Genomic DNA, 21,737 nt, shown 5'->3' on the forward strand with positions numbered 1-21,737 from the left:
GGCGGCTGCATCACAGTCTCCCTAACGTGACACCTGCCTCAAGGACCCTGCAAATCAGAACATTTACGGGGTGACTGCCCCACGCTCAGGTCAGGCTGGGCTTTTTTGCCAGATTCTTGCCAGAAAGGGTTTGGGTCTCACTGATACACCCGTAAATATGGGTTTGTGCTGGAGTTTGCTTCGTTGCCAATCTAAGTACATTTAGTAATTTTGCTATCTGGTACAGAATAGGCACGTAATAAAACTTCGTTAAAATAATGAATGAATGAATGAATGAATACACAAAACCTGGTCTGTGACTTTAGATTTGGGCATGGATTCTCGTTGCCTGGAGCTCTGTAGGGGTGAATTTGGGCCACACTAGGTCTTGGATGAGTTCTGACTGTTGGAGGCTGTCTGGATGTGCATTCCAGTTGGATGGGGAGGCTAAATATGAACTCAGCTGGACAGAACTCAGGAGTCTCCAGGCTGGAAGAGGGTTGTTTAGTTGGATGTGGCCCTCTGGTTGCATTTCCACCCTCCAGAGACCCTCAGGTTTGGGTCCCGTTGTGAGTGACCATGGCAGGCCCCTCCAACACAGAGGCCTGGCCAGTAGGGTGTTTTATCCTTAGCTCCAGATGCTACGGGTGTCCCCTAGCCACCTCTCCCCCCTCCCATCCCCAACTCCCATCTAGCTGAGCCTGAGGGGTATTGTCCAAGTTGCAAGAACCACATGCCAGACCTTTCATTAGTTCATAAGCCTTTATTTGGAGAGGGATGCTTGTGGAGCGAGCCCCAGGTCCTGCGCTGCACAGGGGCCGAGTTATTGAAGCAGACTCCCCTGAATCAGGAAGGGAGTGTAGACTCTCCTCTGCCAATGCCGGTTAGTTATGCCAGAGGCCAAAGCACCAAAGCTTGGTGGAGAAGGTGTGTGCTGCATGGGAGGGGGCGTTCACTTGTCTTAAGGTCACATATGAATGAGGGCAGGGAGGTGAGTGGGGTTTAGAAGCTGAGCGGGCACATAAGACTTAGTAAAAGTGGAAACCTGGACCCTGTACCTTGTCCCTTGACCCCCCAGCTACTGTGGTGTGACCTTGAGGCAATGGTTGTTCCTCTCTGAGCCTGTTTCCTCATCTGTAGAATGGGGCAATAGTGTCTGCCTGGAGAGGAGATGGTTCCTGCTGACCCCAGGGCACCTGCTTCTACTGCTCAGGCCAAATGAGGCAGGCAGAGCACTGCCAAAAGTTGTCAGCGGGCTCTAGAAATATCCTGGAATTTCTAAATGAGGGTTAAGAGTAAGAAGACAGGGCGTTTCATCTCAGGCTTTTGTGGGATTTGTCCAAGGCCAGGGGCCAGCCAGCTTCTCTCTTCCTGTAGGCTGCAGGAGGAGAGACAGACCTGGAGGGATGTCAAAGAGGGGCTAAGTTTGGGCCCACTCCCGCCTCCCTGCAGTGTGTGCGTGCGTGCGCGTGCGTGTGCGTGTGCTTGTGTGTATGCACGCAGCTGTTGCTGTTTCTCCATGGCTAGACTCGTGGGGCAGGATTGGGGCCTGTGCTGGACTGACAGCAAGAGGGGCCAGTGGGCCCCCCCACATACTTTTTTTGTGGCCCTCAAGCTCAGGAGGCCTTCGTGTCAAATGGCCCTGTTATTCTGGAACAGACCTGAGGCCTTGGGGGGGGCCAGGCCAGGGTTGGGGCAGGGGTCCAGGAAGAGAGGCACTATTTGAAGTGGGACAGGAAGTGGGCAACAGGGTAGTGGGGCCCATCGATGCCCAGACCCTGGCAGAGGCCCAGGAGGCGGAGGCGAGCCTCAGCCGGGCTGGACCCAGCACAGGCCACGCTGCAGTAGGGCTCCTCGTATTCGCCCGGCACCAGGACCTCCTCCAGCCAATTGAGGCGCAGCAGGCCCTGGTCATGAAGAGCCTGCAGGGTCTCACGGCTGGCGGTGGAACTCAGCACCTGCAAGTGCTGGGACACCAGGCACATGACCCCCACCAGGTGGCCACGGGCACGTGGGTGGGTGGGCAAGGCAGGCCGCAGGCCGCAGGCCACCATAGCTGCTGCCAGCAGCAGGTCCACACCATAGAGCTCCAGGATCCAGTCTCTCAGGTAGAAGCCGCCCATGCGAGGGTTGATCTCGATGAGCTTCGGCCCAGCCCCAGTCAGCTTGAGCTCCACGTTGAACACCCCATCCAGCAGCCCACAGCCCAGGCAACAGCGGAAGGCTGCCTGCACCAGCTGGGCCTCCTGCTCGGGTGCCAGCCCGGTGGGCATGCAGGCTGCCGTCTCCGTGAAGCCGGGCAGCCTCGTGGGGCCGTTGTCGGACACGAAGGCGGCCAGCAGTCGCCCACCAAACAACACCAGGTCCACATCGTGCTCGGTGCCCTCAATGAACTCCATCAGCAGCATGGCGTTGCCCCAGCCCAGCCCAATGCCGGGGTGGTCGGCCTCCCCCTGCAGGTCGCGGGCGATCTGGGAAAAGTGTTCGTGGCACTGTGGCGCGTCCTCCACCAGCCGCACACCCACTGCGCCTGCCCCGAACTCCAGTTTCATGACACCTGGCAGGGGCACCTGGTGGACGGCCTTCTCCACATCGGCCTCACTCTCCAGCGGGCAGCAGGGCACAGCGTGGAGGGAGGGCGCAGGCCAGGGTGGGCCCTGGCAGCGCAACAGGTGCAGCTGGGTGCAGCTCTTCTGCTTGGCCAAGCGCATGGCAGCTGGGGGGCTGCAGGGCAGCCCCAGCTCCTGGCAGAGCAAGGCCGTGAGCACTAGGCAGTCGTCCCAGTAGGAGAAGCAGCCATCCAGCTGCAGGCCACGGGCCCGCACCAGTTCCGCCAGCAACCGTGCATTCTCTTCATCCCGCCGGTGCTCTGTCACATCAAAGTGGATGAAAGTGTGCACCAGTTGGGATGCAAAGTGGTTGGGGTCCGACTCCACCAGGTGCAGCTGCAGAAAGCACGGAGCACAACGCACCCAGGTCAGCCTGTGCTGGACGCTGGGGAGACCGGATGGGGCCTAGACATGGTTTTGGCCCTCAGCGGAGACCGACTCACCAGTTCTAGGGGCTCAAAAAATATTCGTTGATGATTGACTAAATGGAAGGTGCAGAACTGGCACATCTAACCCAGTCTGGAGGGGAGGGAAGGCAGCCGAAAGGAGGCAATGCTTAGGCTGGGAGCTGAGTAAAACTCAGCCAGAGGAGAGATGGCGGCACAAGGGAAAGGGTGTGATCTGGGCAGCAGGGGCTGGAGCAAAGAGAGAGGGTTGGTGGGCTCATTCTCACTCTGACCACAGCTTGTAGGGGAACCACCAGGTTGGGGGTAGGGACAGGTGGCCTGGTGTCTTTGGGCATCATGCTCTTGGTCGTCATTCACCCAAAGAGTTCTGACCCCAGGGGTGCCCACGGAGGAATCCAGTGGGGCCCTGCGCCCCAAATCTCACTGCCCGCTGGGGGAACACAGACACAAAGCAGCTGGTTCCCAGGGCAGAGGCTGCTCCTAAAGAGACAGGGGAGCATGGCTGTGAGCACTGTTAACACTTGGCAGCATGAGGAGTAGAAAGACGTTCCAAGTGGAGAGCACAATGTGCAAGGCAGGGAGTGAAGAGGCATAGGAATGGCTGGAGGGGTGGATTCCCAAGGGGGTGTGGTACTGTGGAAGAGGGGAGAGGAGACCATTGTGGTAGATTAGAGCCAGGAAGAACCTGGCCTCTGTTATCTTATCTGTTCAATGGGGGATAAGAATGCCTACTCTGGGGGAGGCTGGGTGGCTCAGTCGTTAAGCGTCTGCCTCCGGCTCAGGTCATGATCCCAGGGTCCTGGGATCGAGCCCGGCATCAGGCTCCCTGCTCCGCAGGAAGCCTGCTTCTCCCTCTCCCATTCCCCCTACTTGTGTTCCCTCTCGCCTGTCTCTGTCAAATAAATAAATAAAATCTTAAAAAGAAAAGAAAAGAATGCCTACTCTGCCTGCATGGCTCCAGATTCTTTAATGTGAGGCCACTGCTGTGAACTTGATTCGGGACCTGTAAGCTGCTCTCCAGCACCCTACTCGTGCCCTCAGGAATTCAACCTCGAAGGGCCTGCCTTTCCTGCAGGATAGGCCAGGCTCCTTAGCCTGGCATTCAAGGTCCTGGTTCTGGTACTAACCCTGAATGACGCCCCCGCCCCTCCAGCCCATCTGCGCTGGGCTCTTTTTTGCCCTGGAGGGGGCTCTGTGCCCTTCCCGAGGTCCTCTTTCACCTCGCTGAAACAGAATTCGGCCGGAGGCCAAAAAGAGTTTAGACTTCTGGGGTGCCTGGGTGGCTCAGTCAGTTAAGCCTGTGCCTTCTGCTCAGGTCATGATCTCGGGGTCCTGGAATCCAGCCCCGCACTGGGCTCCTTGCTCAGCAGGCAACCTGCTTCTCCCTTTCCCTCTGCTGCCGCCTCCCCACCCCCGCTTGTGCTCTCTCACTCTCGCTCTCTCTCAAATAAGTAAATACAAAAAGTTGAAATTTCTAACCTCGGTGGGGCAGCGGGCCCCGCCCCTACTCCTGGGCTCTAGAGCCCCCAGCGGGCACGCCCAGCGCAGGCTCCGCCCCCAGCGGTGCTGGCCCCGCCCCGAAGCCCTCCGCGCCCGGGCGCCCAGGTTGCCGCCTCCACCACAGGGGCCGGGACTCCGGACCGGCCCCGCCCCGCGCCCCGCGCCCCGCCCCGCGCCCCGCCCACCTTGAGCCCGTAGTCGCGCGCCGCCTCCCACACGAACTTCTTGCTGACGCCGCCGGCGCCGATCAGCAGCAGCTGCTTGCCCTCCACGAGGCAGTGCGCGGACCGCCGCAGCATGGTCTCCACGAGCGGCGCGGCCGCCGCGTCCTCGGCCGCCGACCGCGGGCGCTGCGCGGCCCACAGCCCCTCGAGCGCGCCGCACGCCTCTAGACACAGGCCGCTGTTCAGCTCCAGGGCCACGGGGGTCAGCACGCGGCCTTCCACCGTCAGCGCGAAGTCCACGCCTGGGCCGGGCGGGCGGCGCGGGCTCAGCGGGCTGCCCTCCGGCCTCGCCCGGCCCCCGGCCCCCGACCCCCGACCCCCGCCCGGGCCGTGCGCACTCACCGAGGAAGTCCGTGCGGGCCCGGCGCCCCCCGCGCTGCTCAGCGCTCAGGCCGGCCTCCAGGGCCAGCACGGCGGCCAGCGCGGCCTCGGCCGCCGCCTTGACGCGCCGTCGCACGACCGCCACCTGTCCCGTCTCACCCAGGCCGCACCGGGCCAGTGCTGCCTCCAGCGTCTGTGGCAAGGAGCTCTGGTGCCGCAGAGGCCGGTCCTCACGGCCCACGCTGCACACCACCTGGGCAGGGTGTGGCTGAGGGTGTGGGCCCAGGAGGAGCCGTCCCAGGCCCCATACCACCCCCCACACCCCTCCCCTGAACACCTACCCTGGTGCCGAGGTCCAGGCCAGACCTCTCACTGGACATTCAAGTAGCCCAGTCCTCCTCCGTGACTTCCGCTGCACAAACCACTTTCCCCGCCACTGCCCCTCTGGTCCTTTAGACCCTAAGGGGATTCTACCCAGGCTTCCAGGCCCAGCCGGGGTCTCTGCTCCTTGAAGGCTCCAAGCACGCTTGCTCCTAGCTCCTGCAGGCCCTGGGGCCTGTGCCACCCTGGTGTGCCCCACCCTAGACCTCCACGAGGGCAGGGTTGACAGACTGTCCCTCAGGTTGGCTCAGAGCTGTGTTCCCAGGAGGGTCCTCAAGCTGCCTTGAGTTCCCCGGCTTGGAGGCCCCTCCTAAAGGACTCCAGACACTGGCAGTTCAGAGACCCTGGGTCAGCCTCTTCTGTGGGTAAGAGGATTCAGCCCTGGGCCCTGGTACCCCGTACCAGGCAGAGCTCCTGAGGCAGGAAGGGTGGAAAGGGACGGGAAAACGCGTCAGACCCAGGAGTCCTCCTAGAGGCCACCAGGATTCCCCCCAAAGATTATGTCTTCTCTCTGCCCGGGGCCCTCAGCAGCTCATTAGGGCTGGGCTGGGGTGTGGCGGCAGGGTCAGGACCTAAACCTGGGCCACGCTCACCTTGCTCAGCAGGGGCCTGTCACCCTGTGTCCGACATACCACAGCACAGATGCGCACAGCCAGCTCAGGGCCAGGTGGGGGACTGCCTGGGGAAGGACGGTGAGGCCTGAGCCCGGCACAGAGCAGCCAGGAGGGCGAGCCAAGCTCCCACTCCTGGCTGGCCCAGGTGGCTCTCACCTGGGAAGGGTAGCCGGGCAGGTGGGCACACAGCCTCCACCAGGACACTCTCCTCCTCCTCCAGTTTCTCCAACAATGCCAGCACTGTGTCCACCACTGTGCTCAGCTCCACTCGAGGGTACACACGTAGTGCCTGCCGCCCCCGCCAGCGCCAGCCACTGAGCTTCACGGCCACCTGCAGCAGGGAGGGGAAGGGGGTCTCCTTACCACCCCATGGACCTGTGGGGTACCATAGGATCCGATGTGTAAACGGAGGTAAGAAGGGAGGGGACTGCCCCAGAGAGAGATGCCAGCAGGAGGGCTCCAAGTTGGGGACAACTTCCCAGCAGGACTGGGTAACCATGCATGGGTCCCATCCTGCTGGCATCTGCACGGACCTCGGAGGCAGGAGCCTGTTACCTGCAGGGCATCAGCCAGGGCCCCGGAGTGCAGAAAGGCCCCTACTTCCTCCTTCACCAGTGTCTGCTGGTCCTCTTTGCCACTCAGCTCCACCAGCCGTAGGCCCGGGCCGGCCTCCCCGCCCCGCAGCAGTGCCGGGGGCTTATAGGTGAAAGCCAGGGTAGCTGGTACGGCCACACCTCCGTGCTGAGCCAGCAGTCGCCTTGTCAGCAGCCTGTCCTCCAGCAGCCGGGCCAGCTCAGCCGAGGCTCCGGTGGGACAGGTCAGGTCACGGGCAAGTTCAGCTGCCTCTCGACCCCGGCCAGGTCCCAGCCCCAGGCCCGCCAGGAAGTAGGTGGCTCGGCGTGGGGGGACAAAGTCATCCAGGAATGTCAGGCCCCCTGGGTGGAAGCTCACAGCCTTGGACACCAGCAGGACCGCCTCGCCCGGTTGCCCAAGTGCCGGCACCTTCGTCAGCCAAGTAGGGGACAGGCAGAGGAGCATGTTTCCTGTGGGCAGAGGGAGGAGGGTTGCTGGCCAGGGAAGGCTTAATGCCCCCATGTCCTTCGCCTCCAGCCCGGGGCCCTGGGTAGTGGGGGGCAGCTGCTCCCAGAACCCACCCCCACTCGGAGCATGGCAGCCGGCCCAGCAGAATGCAGGCACTTGCCAGAGTCAGTGGGTATTTCGGGATGTGGCCGGGCCAGGGCAGGGCTGCCCTTTCTGTAGGAGCGGGCGGGGGAACTTGGGCACATACTCACCCGGGCTCTGGACCCCACCCTCCAGCAGCACAGACAGAAAGGTGCTGGGGGATCCCAGAACGCATAAGGTCACCTCCGCACCAGGGCAGCCTGGGGGTGGGGTGGGGGTGGGGAGAACATTGCCAAGCTCAATAGGGACTCCCCCTGCTATCTTTCTGCCTACCCTTCTCTGCCCATAGCCCCGCCCTCCCCCCCCCGGGGGCCCCCAGGTCCTTGCCAGTGTGGGCTGAGAAGGGTAGAGAGGACAGAGAAGACGCTGGAAGGGGAAAGGGAAACTGCCTGCCCATCCCGCCCGGTGAGGCTGCTCCCTCCTCTCTGCAGCTAGCCTGGGAGGGACTGGAGGCTGAGTGACTGGAGAGCTGGGTTCTAGCCTGGGCTTTGACACTGACTTTCTCTGTGACCCGTGGCCCCCATGCAGTGCGGTGGGGGGGGGGGGGGGGAGTCCCTGTGCCTCAGTTTCCCAGTCTGTGATTTTCATGTATTCTGGCTGTGAAGCCTCTGTCCACACAAAACCTTTGTGGCCACCTAATCTTTAAAACAGATGTAAAAATTAATAAATAAAAATAAAACAGATAAACTAGGGAAGGAGTTTTGGGTCCCAACTGTTAGCTGCTTCCACAGCAGCTCCCAAGACACGTCTATAGAAGCTCTGGCTCCACAGAACATGGATGACAAATCCCACGGCTCGGTCTTCTGGGGACAGGAGGGAAGCCTTGATCTCTGACTTTACTGGTGCCAGATGCCCTTTGAAACAATGCTTGTCTGCTGGAGGTCGACTGGCCTTGCCTCCCTGGCTCCAGATCCAGCCAGAGCCTGGGGGAAGGGGCTGACCTTGACAGGGATGGGAAGCAGGCTGGGCTGAGGGTGCCCCCCTCCCCCCCCAGGCTCCCCCCTCCCTGGAGCCCTTGGGCACCTGTGCGGGGCACCTGGCTGCGGTCCTGGGTCTCCGGGAGGCCGGCTTGCTGCAGACAGCTCTGCAGGAGGCCGTAGTAGTAGACAGTCCAGGCCCGGGCCTCCGCCCCCTCGAGGGAGCCCTTGCAGTCCAGGCCCACGTCCTGGTGCCAGGAGCCAGGGAAGCAGCCTGGGGGCGGCAGGCCAGAGCCTCCTCCCCATGGGCCCTCCTCTTCCTCCAGGTCCTTGGAGCCCAGGGGGCAGTCCCACTCGGGACCCAGCGGATCCAGGGAGAGCTGAGAGGGGCAGAAGTGGTGGGTCTTGGGCAGAGTGGGCAAAGGGCACATTAAGTCACCCAAGGGTATAAGCCCTCCACACCCCTAACCTTGGGTTATGTTCAGGGCAGAGACTGTCCTAGGAACCAGGAGGGGATGGAGTTGGGCTAGGGGATGAAGGCCTGTCACCAGGAACATGTAGGTAGAGGTGGTTTGTAAAACACAGGTGCAGTGCTCCGGGGGGCTGGGTGTAGAAAGCAATGTGCTGCTGGCTGGACCACTGCCCCCCCCCCCATCCCACGCCAAGGTCTGCCCTAGCTTCGTTCTCAGGACCAGAGGTTTTGGTCTGTTTTGTTCATCGAAGCAGTTCTAGCACACCATAGCTGCTCAATAAGCGTTGATTGAGGATAAATGAACGAACGAACCAAGCAATCGCTTGAGCTGCTCATTTCTCTCTGGCCTTGGTAACCTATCTACTACCATCATGGAGCTCTGCTGAGACCTAAATGTGTAGGTGAATCTTTCCACTGCCACCTAAGTAGGCCTTGAGGACCTACTGTGTGCCCAGCCCTGTGCTAGGGACTGGTGGGGGAAAAAGCCCGTGCCCTTTTTTCAGATGTTCTGAGTCATGGAAATGCTTTCTTTGGATGAAATTTTACACCCCTGCCCCTCTCTGAGGCTGGCTGACTCCCGCATGAGGCAGCTCAGAGGCTCTGTGTGACCACAGGTGGGGACAGAGGTGGGCCTGTCCTCCAGGGGACAGCCTGGGTGGGCTACCTTAGGAAAGTTACAAGGTTTCTTTGGGCCTTGTGGGGGCCTGGCACCTGCCCTGTCCCACCCCAGGAGGCCGGTGAGGTTTCAGTCATGGGAAGACAGTGCGCTGTGGCCAGGAGGGCAGGCCTGCGCTTGAGACCTGGGCTGGACTCCAGGCTGACCAGTTCCAAATTCTGAGCCTCGTGCCTTCTCTTAGAAGGTGTGTTCCAAAAAGAAGAAGAAGGTGTGTGTTCCCTGAGAGCACACACTGTTCATGCATTGCTATGTCCCCAAACCTGGAATGGTGTCAGATGCATAGTAGGGGCTCAGTGAATGTTGCAGAATGAATGAATGCCAAAGGGGACCAACAGTGCCCATCCCCGGAGCTGGTGGGGGAGAGAGGAAGTGCCTGGCACACACAGCAGCTGCTTGTCCCATGTCACCCGGAGCGGAGAGTCAACCACAGTGCGGGCCGCTGGTCATAGGTCTGAGCTGTCTGCACAGGGGAGCCCCCAGGGTGAGGCTTTGGGGTGCCAAACCCTGCCCTCTGGGCCCTCCCTCTGGCCAGGGGCTTGGGCCTTTTGGGGGAAGGAGCAGAGGAGACTCACCATCTTACAGGTGCAGCGGCTGAGAGACTGATGGCAGAGACAGAAGGAAAGAGACAAAGGGGGGAGTCAGGGCAGCCGGGTCTGTACCCCACTGCCCAGCCCCTCAGACTCGGGGGCGGCGAGGTGGCCCCCAAGGCGCCTGTGTCCTGTCCCTGACAGGTGTCCACGGCTGCCCCACCCCCACCCAAGGAGGTCGTGGGATTTCTGCCGCCGGGACCGCAGGGGTCCTGACACCCCTCCCTCGCCCCCCAGCTCACGCCTCGCGGGGTTGCGCCGGGCAGCGCTGGGGTCCTAGCACCCCGCCCTTCCAGCGGGGGGCGCGCTGGGTCCCCGCGACCCCTGGCCCCGCAGCCCCCCTCCGTGGCTCTCCCCGGGGCGCGGGCAGGAGCCGGGGTACCTGGAGGGCCGCGGCGGCTCGGCGGGGCAGGCGGGGGCTCGGCGGGGCAGGCGGGCGGCGCTGGCGGCAGCGGCGGCACAGCGGGAGCGGGCGGCTCGGCTTTATATAGAAGCGACCGGGGCATGCCCATTGCGGGGCGGGGGCGGCGCGGGGCCCCAGCCGGCACCCCCCCCCGCCGCCCCGCCGCCCGCGTCCGGACACCCGCCCCCCAGCCCGACACCTGGGCTCCAGGGTGGGGCCAGGGAGCGAGACCGACCAAGTGGAACAGAGGGTCACAGCCACAGGGCTGCGGTGAGGGAAAGACGGAGCCCGGACAGGGACAGAAAGAGACAGAGGGAGACAGAGGGAGAGACAGTGCCGCATGGAAGGGGGATGGAAGAAAGAGAGAGGGAGAGAGGAGGGGCGGAGGGAGAGAGCTGGAGAGGGCAGAGACCGGCGGCAGGGCTGCCCTTGGCCTTTCGGGGAGGGGTGGCCAGGAGAGCAGTCGGGGCCCACAGTCTGGAGTCCTGCCCTTGGATGGAGTCCTGAGCTCCCTAGCACACCCAGCCCCCAGCAGTCTGCCTCGGCCATGAGCACTCTGCCCTATGGCAGACTCTCCCAGAAAGGCGGGGTTGGGCAGGGGTCCCTGAACATCTGTGGGGTTCCTGCCTCACCTCTCCTGGCCCCCACCAGAGTAGGGACCAATCAGTAAGAGGACCCCACAAGGGCAGTCCCAGTTTCCTGGGAGACCCTCTGCCCTGCAGGGGGCCAAGAGGGAAGGGGGTGCCCAAGCTGTGGGGTTCCAGTGGATGTGAGCCCAGGAAAGGGGGTGTGTACGGGATCTGTCTTGCCCATGGACACCCACGTCTGCTGGACACCGGCAATTACACCCAGTCTCCCCAAGACACACAACCTTACACCCAGGTGCATTCACCCAAGCACCCACAGAAAACACCTCAAGAGACCTGGCTCACGGCCACAAATTCGGAGACTCACACCCTCTCCTTGAGTGTCACAGTAGGCAGGTGTCAATCCTAGCTCCAGCCATAGGACCTGGGCACGTCCCCTTTCTGGTCTGAACCTCACTTTCCTCCTGCCTAAAATGGGGCTAGTTCCCATCTCACAGGGCTGTGGGGAGGATTAGTACATGGTCCTGCGTGCACCCACCACATGCGGGCTATTATGACAATTCCTCCACCTTACAGCCTCGAACCCACACCTTCTCCCTGCCTGTCTCAGAGCTGGAGACTGACTCCCTGGCTGTCCCCGAGAGCCTTCTGGGCTCGGGGGAGAGAACCGAGGGGCCCGTGGCACCTGTAGGGGCAGAGGGGACAGCTTTGGGTATACAGAGGACCCACCCCTGTCTACCACTGAAGGGACTCCGAGGGGAGAAATGATTCATCCAGAGTCCGTCCAGCCCAGCCCACATTCCCCACACAGCTTTCCAGGGCTGGCTGCTCGGCGGCCTCTCTGGAATTAGGTGTGGCCACTCGAGAAGTCCATTCTCTTACGGCAGGGGTAGCCTGAGCGCCACGGCAATCCCACTGGCAGGAACAGAGGTGGGGTGCGGATGTCGTCAAGGAGCATGAGCTTTTGGCACTTAACAAGAGTTAAAAAACTGAAAGTCAACTGAGTAAATTTTAAAGATTTGATTGGCTTTATTCAACGATTCATAGGAGCTGTGCAGAATGAAAGACTTATAGGCAGAAGGGAGCAAAGACAAGGAAGTTGTACTGGGCAAAACAGCGGATTGGGTTTTGCAAGGTCGCTTTCCTTTAGCGGATGGCAGAGGTCTATCAGACGACCTAACTAGTGATGATAGGTGAGTCCTGATCCTGGTTTAAGATTCCATTTCTGGCAGCACCTGGGTGGCTCAGCGGGTTAAGAGTCTGACTCTTTTTTTTTTTAAGATTTTATTTGGGGGCACCTGGGTGGCTCAGTTGTTCGGCGTCTGCCTTCAGCTCAGGTCATGAACCCAGGGTCCTAGGATCGAGCCCCGCATCAGGCTCCCTGCTCAGCGTTCTCTCTCTGTTTGTGTTCCCTCTCTCGCTGTGTCTCTCTCTTTCAAATAAATAAATATTTTTTTTAATTTATTTGAGAGAGAGAGAGTGCACAAGCGCGGGGAGGGAGAGAGAGAATCTCAAGCAGACTCTGCTGAGCAGGAGCCAGATGCAGGCCTCGATCCCACACCCCTGAGATCAGGACCTGAGCTAAAATCAAGGGTCAGACATTCAACCGACTGAGCCAGCCAGGCGCCCCATGTGTCTGGCTCTTGATCTCGGCTCAGGTCTTGAGCACAGTGCTGGTGAGAGGCAGAGCTGGGGTCTTCCATCTGCCGGAGCGTGTGCACACATGTACGGAGAGCAGTGTGGTTCTGTGCCCACTCCCAGAGGGCCTTGGCCGGGCACCAGCTCTTGTGGCGTTTGCCTTGTCCTTGCAAGGAGGAAAGGTAAGGTCTGGCACTTGGGGCAAGCGGTCTGGCAGAGCGCTTCTGCTCTGTCTCTAGCCAGCTAGTGGTGGGGTGAGGAGAGGCAGCGTGTCAGCTGTGGCCCGGATCAACTGAACAATCATCCTCATAATACTGTGACTGATAGAGCGATCTTGGGGCTGGGGTGGGAACTTTTATCTCGTTATCTGTAGGAGAAAATCAAGCTCAGAGAGCAAGAGAACAATTCCTATGCAGGGACTTTGCAGGGAGTCTGAGTCTGGCTTCTGGACAGCGTGGGGATGGGGAACCTCAGGGGTGGGTGGCAGTGCAAGATGGAGACCATGGGCCCTCCCCACGACCAAGGTGGGGATCCATCTGCCCTTCTGCTTTTTAAAAACGTGTATTTATTTATTTATTTATTTATTTATTTATTTATTTTTTTTTTTTTAAAGATTTTATTTATTTATTTGAGAGAGAGAGAATGAGAGACAGAGAGCATGAGAGGGAGGAAGGTCAGAGGGAGAAGCAGACTCCCTGCCAAGCAGGGAGCCCGATGCGGGACTCGATCCCAGGACTCCAGGATCATGACCTGAGCCGAAGGCAGTCGCTTAACCAACTGAGCCACCCAGGCGCCCTATTTATTTATTTTTAAGTAATCTCTACACCCAACATGGGACTCAGACTCAACGACCCCAAGATCAAGAGTTGCATGCTCTTCCAATTGAGCCAGCCAGGGGCCCCTGTCCTTCCACTTTTTTGCTTGGCCCCCACTCCTGTCCCTGGGGCTGACCCAGGCCAACAGACATCTCTGGGTGCCATCCCAGCTTCAGTCCCTGCAGGCTGAGTGCCATCAGATACATGGTTTGCCTTCCCCAAGCCGCCTTCCAAGCAGGTTTGTCAGGAGCGGGGGCTGCCAGGTTTACTGACTATGGTTGTTCAGGTTGCTCACTGCACAAAGGTACCCAGCTGAGTGGTCACTTCCCTTTTGCCACACAGGACTGCATGTGCCTGGAGGAGAGGTGTCTTTCCCAACTAGCACACGGGTACTGTAGGAGCTAGCATGGTCTTGTGAAGATAATGTGTGCAGAAGTGTTCACATGAGGAGGGTGCTAGTTCTCTCCTGGTCTGACACCCCCACACCCTACCCAGCTCAGGCTCCCCATGTAGATGTTTGATAATGGCACCTGCCCAGAAAATGCTTCCCTGAGCTGAAAAGGTCAGCCCTAGCTGGAGGAGTCCTGCCGGAGACCATTTGCCCCTAAGGTCTATAACCAGTGGGACCCACTGTCACCATGGCCCCCCTCCCAGCCTCATGACAGATTCCGGGGCCCAGGGCCGAGGCTGCTGCTTTCCTGCTTCCCCACCCTCTGAGCAGAAGAACTGAGCCCTTGGAGGGCAGGGAGTCTAGGAGCAGACCCCAAGGGTAGGTCCCCCCACCCTACCTGCTACAGAGCCTGAGACTGCATTCGATGCCCTAAGGCTAAGGTGTTGTCCAGAAGGCACAGAGCCCTGAACTCTAGGGGCTCTGCCCTTCATGGTGATCTTGGGCTGGGCACTCCATTTCCCCTTTCTCTAGTGAGGCGATCTGTGCTGCCTGCAGAGGGGGAGGGGATCTGAGAAAGAGTTCTGGGAAGTGCCGGTGAGTGGGTTATCGTTAAGCTACAGGTACCTTAGTGGGGCAGGGAGGAGGGAGGGAGGGCCCTGGAAGCTCTCTTTAAGACCGGGGGCCCCAGCTGCTGCCCCACACTCCAAGGGGCTGGGACTCAGGCTGGGACAGGGCGGGGGGAGTGGGTGGGAGCAGGAGAGAGAGCACCCCCAGGAGGACAGACCTGGGTGGGCGCCCAGTTGTAGGGGGCAGCTTCATGGCTGCTGATGTGGAGGCAGGGGTAAACCTAGGGTCTGCCACGGGCAGCGAAATCTTGGCTAAATCCTCTCCCCTCCTGAGCCTCAATTTCCCCCAGGAAACTCCGCAGACCTGGGTCTAGACCTCCGTGTTCCCTCCTCCAGGTGGTGGGCTCCTTGGGTACGGTATGGTCTGCCCCAGAGCCAGGCCCTGGCCAGGCACATACTAAGCACCAGATGAACATATGTTACGAGTGAGTGTACTCCCACAACCTGTGATGCTGTCACCAGAACATTCCAAATCAGGGGTCTGACCAGTGGCCAGGCCAGTGTTCCAGCACAGCCACTGGGACGAGCATGGTTGAAAGATCCACTGTGGAAGTGGGAGTCCAGATGCTTTCTCCCAGTACTCCGGAGTCCTACCATGCCCTGCCACCCTCCCGCCTGCAGGGCAGGGCCCCCAGGGAGGCAAGGCAGCCGGGACCGGGCACTGTAGGGACACAAGCCGGCATCGGAGCCAGCCCCGTTGTCCTGGTGATGGCTCACGGCTCAGGCACCCCAGGCACCCACAGGGGCAATTATCAAGTGTGGGAGGGAGTTTCCATGGTGGCAGTCCCGAGGGGGTACGACCAAGGCTTTGGGAGTGGGCAAGGGCCTGTGGGACCTTTCTCCTTTGTCCCGGCACAGTAGGCTTTTGTTCTCGCCTGGCTGTCTCCGAGGACGGGAGCAGCACCACGGGTGGGGGGCAGACTTGGGCTAGGGTGCCCCCGCCCTTGGGAGTCCTGAACCAACCTGGGAGGAGGGGAAGAACAGGGGCTAGAGCCCCACTTCTGGGCCCAGCATCCACTTGGGGAGCCTTCCTCCCACGAGCGCCAGAGCCTTACCTGCCCCCCAGAGGCTGCGCGAGGCGGCTCGCCATTGGCTCCTGCTGCGGGTAAACAGCTTTCAGCAGCCAATGGGCAGCCTCGGCGTACCCCGTGGGAACCCGGGGCGGCCGGACCGCAGGACTGGGAGCGGGTGAGGTCTAGAGTTGGGGGTGGAGAGCGTTCAGTCCAAATCCATCAGGCTTCTGCTCAGTCAGACTTTATTCGAGGCCTCCCCAGGAGCGCTCTGGGGTCCGCTAGCCCAGCCAGGTGCCCTTAACCCCACACCTCTTCAGCGCCAGCTTCCACGCTTGCAAGGGCCCGGGCACCAGGACGGCTCCGTGGGAGGATGGCAGGCCGGGGCCCCTGAAACCGCACTCGGTGATCTTCCTTCATCCTCGGGTCTGACAGTCCCCGGGCAGGGAGCTGAGCCGCCAGATCCCAGCCGTAAAGTGCAGTGCCCATTTATGAGGCGGCCATCAGTCAATCGGGCAGTTGGGGTTAGGGGACACTGAGTCCATGATGCCCTCAGAAGTCGAACCTTCAGAACCGGGTATCCAGGAAGGAGGCGGAGCCTCGATGAGACCTGGGGGGGCCCTCGAGAGGGGGGCCCCTGGACCGAGTCAGGAGCCCGTGGAAAGTCTTGCCTCGGGTCTGGGGCTTGCGTCGCGGCGGCCTGGGCTCCTCTGGGGGCTGCACCACTATCCGGGGCACCTCGGGCCTCGTGCCTCCCCGCACCCCCGCCAGCTGCTGGGCCTCAAAGATGGCTTGGGCCCCAGGCAGGCGGGCCTGAGGCCTGGGGGGCGGCCCGGACGTCGACTCAGGCAGCCGGGCCAGCTGGACCTTGATCTCCCGCTGCAGGTCCTGCTCAGACAGCGCCACGCTGTGCACCTGCGCGGAGTGGTTGGTACTGAGTGTGCCCAGACTGGGGGAGGGCAGGAAACCATGAGGTCCCCACAGGGCGGGCAGGACACAGCCCCAGGAAGTGGCTGAGGGCTGAGGGACTGACAGCCAGACTCACTAAGGGAACCATAGAAATCTACTTGAAGCCTCGGGTTTTCACATTCTCTGCTGCTCAGAGGACAGGAACTGGGCGCCGGGTGTCACACCGACTTCCAGCTGTGAGACTCGGTTTCCCCACCTGAGCAGCAGGGGCTGGGCCACTGTGGAAGGCAAGGCAGGGGGGGCACCCACCTGGGACATGAAGACCTCCTCCTGCAGCTGGGTGGGGGGGATGGCTCGTAGGGCACCGAGGGTCTCCAGGAGCCCGGGGCAGGCCAGGCGCTGCTCAGTGGTGCCTAGCGCCAGGCGCACCAGCGTGAGCCCCACGCGGAACAGCACCTTCACACCTGCGGGCCGTGGGGCTCACTCAGTGCAGGGCCAGCCCTGCCCCTCCTCGGTTCTGCACCTGAGCCTGCCCTCCGCCAGGCGCCTTCCACCCCCCTGCAGCTCCGCAGCCGACTCAGACCAGGAGCAGTGAGTGACAGTGGGACTGCGACGTGGGGGCACTGATGAGTGAGTGACTGCGGCCGCAGGCGCTTCCGGGCAGAGCAGCCTGCCAGCAGTCAGGGGCTACGCCTCCTCACGCCCGCTCTCTGCGCCTCGGCAGCTCGTCCTTGCAAGGAAGGCCTTTCTAGCTCAGATCTGTGACCTTCTTGTTCTAGAGGGATTCTCGCCAGACTCTTCACGGCTAAGCCAAGAGCATAGTGCACGCGTGCACACACCCATGCACGCTCGCTCATGGGCACGCGCAGGTGTGACCTCGGGCTGTTCCCGCAGCCTCAGAATCCCTTCCGGGCAGCCTCGAGTCTGGGGACCAGTGAGGTCTGGTGACAACCATGCCTTGTAAAGAGATGATCACAACCATTCGTGTCATCATCATGACGAAACGGAGCTTGTGACATTGCTCGTCCAGAGGGCTCCGCCTGCCCTGCCCGGCCCCCAAGGTGTGAGGCTGGAGGGGGTGGTGACACGGAGATGGGAGCTTGGACACCTGTGACCAGAGCTCTAAGGGTGCCTGGAACCAACTGGGCACACAGCAGGTGCTCAATAAATGTACTGATTGATTTCTACCATTTTTCGGTTGTAACTGCCAGACAACCCATAGGGAACAGAATGCAGGTGGGTTATCAATGGGGGTACCGAGGCAGAGCCCCCAAGTCCTAAAACGTCCAGCTCAGCTCTGCCCCGACTGCCCCCACTCTTGGCCTGACCTCTCCGGCTTCATCTCTGTCCACGCCCACACCCCCAAGTCGTCAGTGGCCTGGCCCTGTGGACAGTGTCTCTCCCGGCCTCCCGGCCTCCACATGGGCCCCGCAAGTCTGCCGCCCCCACGGAGAGGCCAAAAGCATCTTGAAAACAGCACTCTCCTCCCACTGCTCCCCTAACACTCTGGCACATCCCTTGTTTTATTTTCTTCATGGCACTTATGACAATCTAGAAATACCTTTTTTGTTTTAAGCTCTATGTCCAACGTGGGGCTTGAACTCGTGACCCTGAGATCAAGAGTCACACGCTCCACCCCTGAGCCAGCCGGGCGCCCCTATAAATATCTTGTTACTTTGGCTACTGTTGGCTCCCATCCCCACCCCCACCAGAATGTAGGTCTCGTTCACGCAGGGGTCCCAGCGTCTACAGCCATGCGGGGCACCAGCGAGGGCTCTCCGAGTGCCTGTGGGCTCCAGGGATGAGCGCTCCCCCACTCCCCCCCGTCCCTGCCACTGGCCGTGCCCACTGAGCCCAGTCCCCGAACAGCTGCACCGCTGGGATCTCCCCAGCTCTGCCCCGCCTCCCTGGGGGGGGCCTCCCTGGCCCCAGCCCGCCCTCAGCAGAGCCTGCCCTCCCTCGGGGGGGGGGTGTCTCTCGTCACAGGGGCAGGAGCGCCAGCCATCACACCAGTGACGTGCAGGCAGGGGCTGGGCTGCTCCCCAGAGCCAACCCGACACCATCGCCCTTGGCACCCACTGGCACCCGCACCGGGGGCCAGGATTGGCAGTGGCAGGTGGGGCAGAGCAGAGCTGGTGTGCTCGTCCCTGTGTGCACCCCAAGGCTCCCAGGCCAGGCCGCGCCTCCCCCGCCCCCCAGCTGCCCACTCACCCTCGCTGAAGAAGGCGTCCCAGACGCGCAGCACGGTGGGGAAGGGCAGGGAGCGGGCAAAGAGGCACAGGAACCACTCGGGCAGGTAGAGCAGAGGCCCGACGCCCACCTGCTGCAGGTGCTTGTGCACGCGCGGGAGCAGCCGTCGAAGCAGGGCCGTGAATACCTCGGCGTCCAGCTGCACGGCCTCCTGCAGCCAAGTCCGTCAGCGCGTCCGCTCCCGAAGCCCAGGCTCTGCCCCTCTCCGTCCCCAGGCCCCTGCCCGCCTGCCCAGTCCCTCCCGGTGCCCTCCGGCCCCCTCCCAGCCTCTCACCATGTGGGGCCCGTAGTAGCCGGGGAGGTAGACCTCGCAGATCTGTACCAGGCACCAGAAGGCCTCCTGGGTGGGGGCACAGAAGGAACCGCAGGGTAGGGGAAAGGAGCACAGGGGAGGGCCTATGTACCCTCTGGGGTGACTCTGGAGCCCGGAGCCTAAACAGCCTAAACTTGGGCTCTTACCAAAAGTCTCCCCACTGCCCAGAGGCCTACCGATGGGTTTAGGGGGTTGGAAGTCATAGGGTTCATGATGTCGAATTTCAGAGTCACAGAGTTGGGGTTCGCTGGTCAAGGGCTGGGAGGGTCCCAAAGTTCAAGTCCTGAGCTCTTGGGGTCATTGAGATCACGGTCACAGGGCTCAGAATCAGGAGTCGTGAGGTCAAGGGGACAACGTCCAGATTCTTAGGCCACTGGGGCAGGGGGCAGGGGCGAAGGGTCCCAGGTTCCTGGAGTCAAGGTTGTTGGGCTTGAAAGTCACTGAGGTTGGTGGTCATGAGGCCCTAGGTCACTAGGACAGGATCTGGGAGTCAAGGAGCCCAGTGCCTGAGTCCAGAGTCCCTGGGGCTGGGGGTCAGGGTCTCGAGCCCCTGCAGCGGGGCCGGGGGCACTCACCTCCGGGGGCAGATGCATGAGTAGCACGGCTGCCACAGGGCCTTGGGCCTGACAGTAGCCCTGCTCGGGCCGATGCAGCGTGTAGGCCTTGAGTACCTGCAGGAGCCCCTGCTGCCTGTGCCGGGAGACCCCATCAGGGGCTGGTCCTCCAGGTACCCCTTCCCCACCCTCCGGGGGCCTCCTCCCAGGCCTCAGCCCCACCCCGGGCCTTGCTGGGTCCCCCCGAGAGGTACGGCTATAACGCTGAGGCAGGGGTCTGGGCTGAAGGCCTTGGAGGTTGTGGGGCTGGAGGTCCCTGGGTGTCACTGGCCGCCTACCCGTGACCCTGAGGTGACACAAACATCTCGTGTAGAGGGAACTGGCGGTGCAGGTCCCTGCTGATGGTCTCCATCCACTGTGGGTCTCCAGGGGCCTTGGCCAGTTGCTGCGGGGGGACAGGAAGGTGGTGGGGAGGGCTCAGAGTGGCGAGGGGCTCTGGAAAGGGGAGGCAGGGACCCCGCCAACTCTTACCTCATAGGTACAAGGGCTCTTGTTCTGACACACGTGGGCCCCGCACAACAGGGGCCAGCACCGGGGCCTCAGGGCCGAGGGGATGCCTTTCCGACACTGCGTCTTGACCTGAGGGTGACGCCAAGGGGCCCCGTTAGATCAGCCAGGCCAGCTTCCCCTGCTCCTGTTGGCAGGTCCCAGGCCCCAGCCTGTCCTGGGGCAAGGGGCCCTTTGGGTCGTAGGGGGAAAAGACAGGAGGTGCCGGGACACAGGAGGGTGTGGGCAGAGGCAAAGGGGGATGAGCCAGGGAGCCCCATCCTCCCCTCACCTTCTTGTACCGCCGAGACATGGTTTTCTCCCAGTGCGAGGTCATCTCTACCCACTTCATCTCCCGCTGGCGGATAAGGTCTGCAGGAGGGTGACCTGGCCTACGGGCACATGGCACAGGCACGGAGGTGTTGGCTAGCTGTTTCCCAGGGCCCACACCTGCCACCCTCCATGCTGCCCCGGGGAAGCTCAGCTCCTGGCCGTGGAGATCTCTGGGGGGTAACCTGTAACCCAGGAGTTGCCAATGGTTGTCACAGGGACAGGAAAGGATGTGACTCTGATGTGGGCAGAAGCGGGAGAGACTGAAGGGGGTGTGTAGGTATGTGGGGGGGGGAGGGGCCGGTTGGCTGTCCCCCAGGATGGGAACACAGACAACTCATAAGAGAAGCGAGGTGGACAGAGCCGTGGACTAGAAGCCAGTCCTGAGTTCTCTGTCTGATCTGCTGTGTGACCTTGAGCCAGTTCCTATCTGGACTTGTTTTCCTATCTATATATTGGGAAAGGGGAGGGGTAGAGGTATGGGTTCTTTGGTATGGTTCTGGGATTACTGGGGCAGATCAAAAGGTGACGGGTATTTGGCCCCAAGGATAGGTGCAAAGCCTGGGAGGTTGGGGGAAGAGGGACACCCCTGCCTCAGCTCTGCCAGCTTTAGGATTCCACCTGGAGCACGAAGAGGGGTGACACTGGCTGAGTCCCCACACCCCCCAGGACCCTCGAAGTTGAGCTTCACTCTAGAATTCAGCCCTCAGCCCCCAACCTCAATCCCAGCACCCTGCCGCCCCCATCCCTTCCCCACTTACCCTGGCTCTGCTGAGCTGCCCCCAATGAAGCCATAGCGGTCAGCCTGGCGATATGGGCCGGGCCCACTCAGCTCTGAGTCGGACCCCAGAGAGCTGGAGTCGTCCTGCAGCTCTAAATTTTGCACCAGGTCCTCCCCCAGGGCCTGGGCCATGGTGCCCCAGACCCAAGCTACCACAGGCTGTAAGGTGTGGAGAGAGCCGGTGTGAGAGGCAGCTTCTGGCCAGCCTGGAGCCTGGGCTCCCATCCAGCCGATCCCCAGCCCAGGGACCCGGCTGCAGGGTTCAGAGGGGAGAGGCTTCAAGGTATCTCACCAAGCCCCTTCTGTCCCCTCTTTTATTGGAGGGGGGGGATGGTGGGCCCTGAAGTGGCAGAAAAGCCAAGCCTCTGTATAGAGGCCCAGCCCCAGACTCAGCCCCTGCCCCCCGCCCAGACCAGCTTACCTCCCTGCTGCACCTCACCTCCTCCTCTCACTTCCTCCTCTGGCAGCTTCAGCAACCCGCTGGGGGCCCCTCCCACACTCCCCTCCCAAGTGTGGGGGGAGTCACCCCTTCCTCTCTGAGGCTCTTCCGGCCTGCCCCAGTGCCCCCAGGGCCGTGGGCTCCTCCCCTCCCCTCTCCTCTCCTCCCCTCCCCTCCCGTGGGCTGGATGGCTGCAGGCTTGGGTTCCTGCGTTGGGTGTGAAGGGGCCAGGACCCACCCGAGGTACAGAGGCCAGGCCCCCTCCAGTTTTGAGGT

The 21,737-nt window shown here is 61.7% G+C and overlaps 2 protein-coding genes across 7 annotated transcripts; both read right to left on the reverse strand.

The window, feature by feature from the left end:
• Positions 1-722: 722 nt before the first annotated feature.
• CARNS1 (carnosine synthase 1) lies at positions 723-10,365 on the reverse strand. 4 transcript variants are annotated; one of them, XM_036067519.2, is made up of 10 exons: positions 10,252-10,364; positions 9,855-9,881; positions 8,254-8,514; positions 7,328-7,417; positions 6,591-7,078; positions 6,192-6,366; positions 6,015-6,100; positions 5,062-5,293; positions 4,681-4,961; positions 723-2,924 (listed from the first exon to the last, which is right to left on the reverse strand). In XM_036067519.2, the coding sequence occupies exons 3-10, from the start codon at positions 8,438-8,440 to the stop codon at positions 1,698-1,700; spliced, it is 2,766 nt and encodes a 921-aa protein (XP_035923412.1). In that variant the 5' UTR covers positions 8,441-8,514; positions 9,855-9,881; positions 10,252-10,364; the 3' UTR covers positions 723-1,697. The 4 variants fall into 4 exon arrangements, with proteins under 4 accessions (XP_035923412.1, XP_077913855.1, XP_035923411.1 ...); XM_078057729.1 differs by having other exon boundaries at positions 5,062-5,233; positions 8,241-8,514; XM_036067518.2 differs by having other exon boundaries at positions 8,241-8,514.
• Positions 10,366-15,567: 5,202 nt separating this feature from the next.
• On the reverse strand, positions 15,568-21,519 carry TBC1D10C (TBC1 domain family member 10C). 3 transcript variants are annotated; one of them, XM_036067535.2, is made up of 10 exons: positions 21,462-21,519; positions 21,003-21,181; positions 20,204-20,303; positions 19,897-20,004; positions 19,704-19,810; positions 19,387-19,501; positions 18,773-18,838; positions 18,460-18,649; positions 16,558-16,712; positions 15,568-16,254 (listed from the first exon to the last, which is right to left on the reverse strand). In XM_036067535.2, the coding sequence occupies exons 2-10, from the start codon at positions 21,152-21,154 to the stop codon at positions 15,907-15,909; spliced, it is 1,341 nt and encodes a 446-aa protein (XP_035923428.1). In that variant the 5' UTR covers positions 21,155-21,181; positions 21,462-21,519; the 3' UTR covers positions 15,568-15,906. The 3 variants fall into 3 exon arrangements, with proteins under 3 accessions (XP_035923428.1, XP_035923427.1, XP_035923426.1); XM_036067534.2 differs by having other exon boundaries at positions 21,444-21,496; XM_036067533.2 differs by lacking the exon at positions 21,462-21,519 and having other exon boundaries at positions 21,003-21,434.
• Positions 21,520-21,737: the final 218 nt, after the last annotated feature.

This window comes from Halichoerus grypus, chromosome 11, assembly GCF_964656455.1.
Source record: "Halichoerus grypus chromosome 11, mHalGry1.hap1.1, whole genome shotgun sequence".
NCBI lineage: Eukaryota > Metazoa > Chordata > Mammalia > Carnivora > Phocidae > Halichoerus > Halichoerus grypus.

Bases quoted from the DNA above. Each gene is read 5' to 3' on its own strand.
- CARNS1 (XM_036067518.2), bottom strand. The intron at 6,101-6,191 runs GTGAGAGCCACC...GTCCTTCCCCAG, and splicing joins TGCCCGGCTACCCTTCCCAG to GCAGTCCCCCACCTGGCCCT. The intron at 5,294-6,014 runs GTGAGCGTGGCC...CACCCTGCCCAG, and splicing joins ACAGGCCCCTGCTGAGCAAG to GTGGTGTGCAGCGTGGGCCG.
- TBC1D10C (XM_036067533.2), bottom strand. From the start codon at position 21,247: ATGGGAGCCCAGGCTCCAGGCTGGCCAGAAGCTGCCTCTCACACCGGC. The intron at 19,502-19,703 runs GTAGGCGGCCAG...CTCCCGGCACAG, and splicing joins GTGTCACCTCAGGGTCACGG to GCAGCAGGGGCTCCTGCAGG. The intron at 16,713-18,459 runs GTGAGTGGGCAG...CACGGCCCGCAG, and splicing joins GGACGCCTTCTTCAGCGAGG to GTGTGAAGGTGCTGTTCCGC.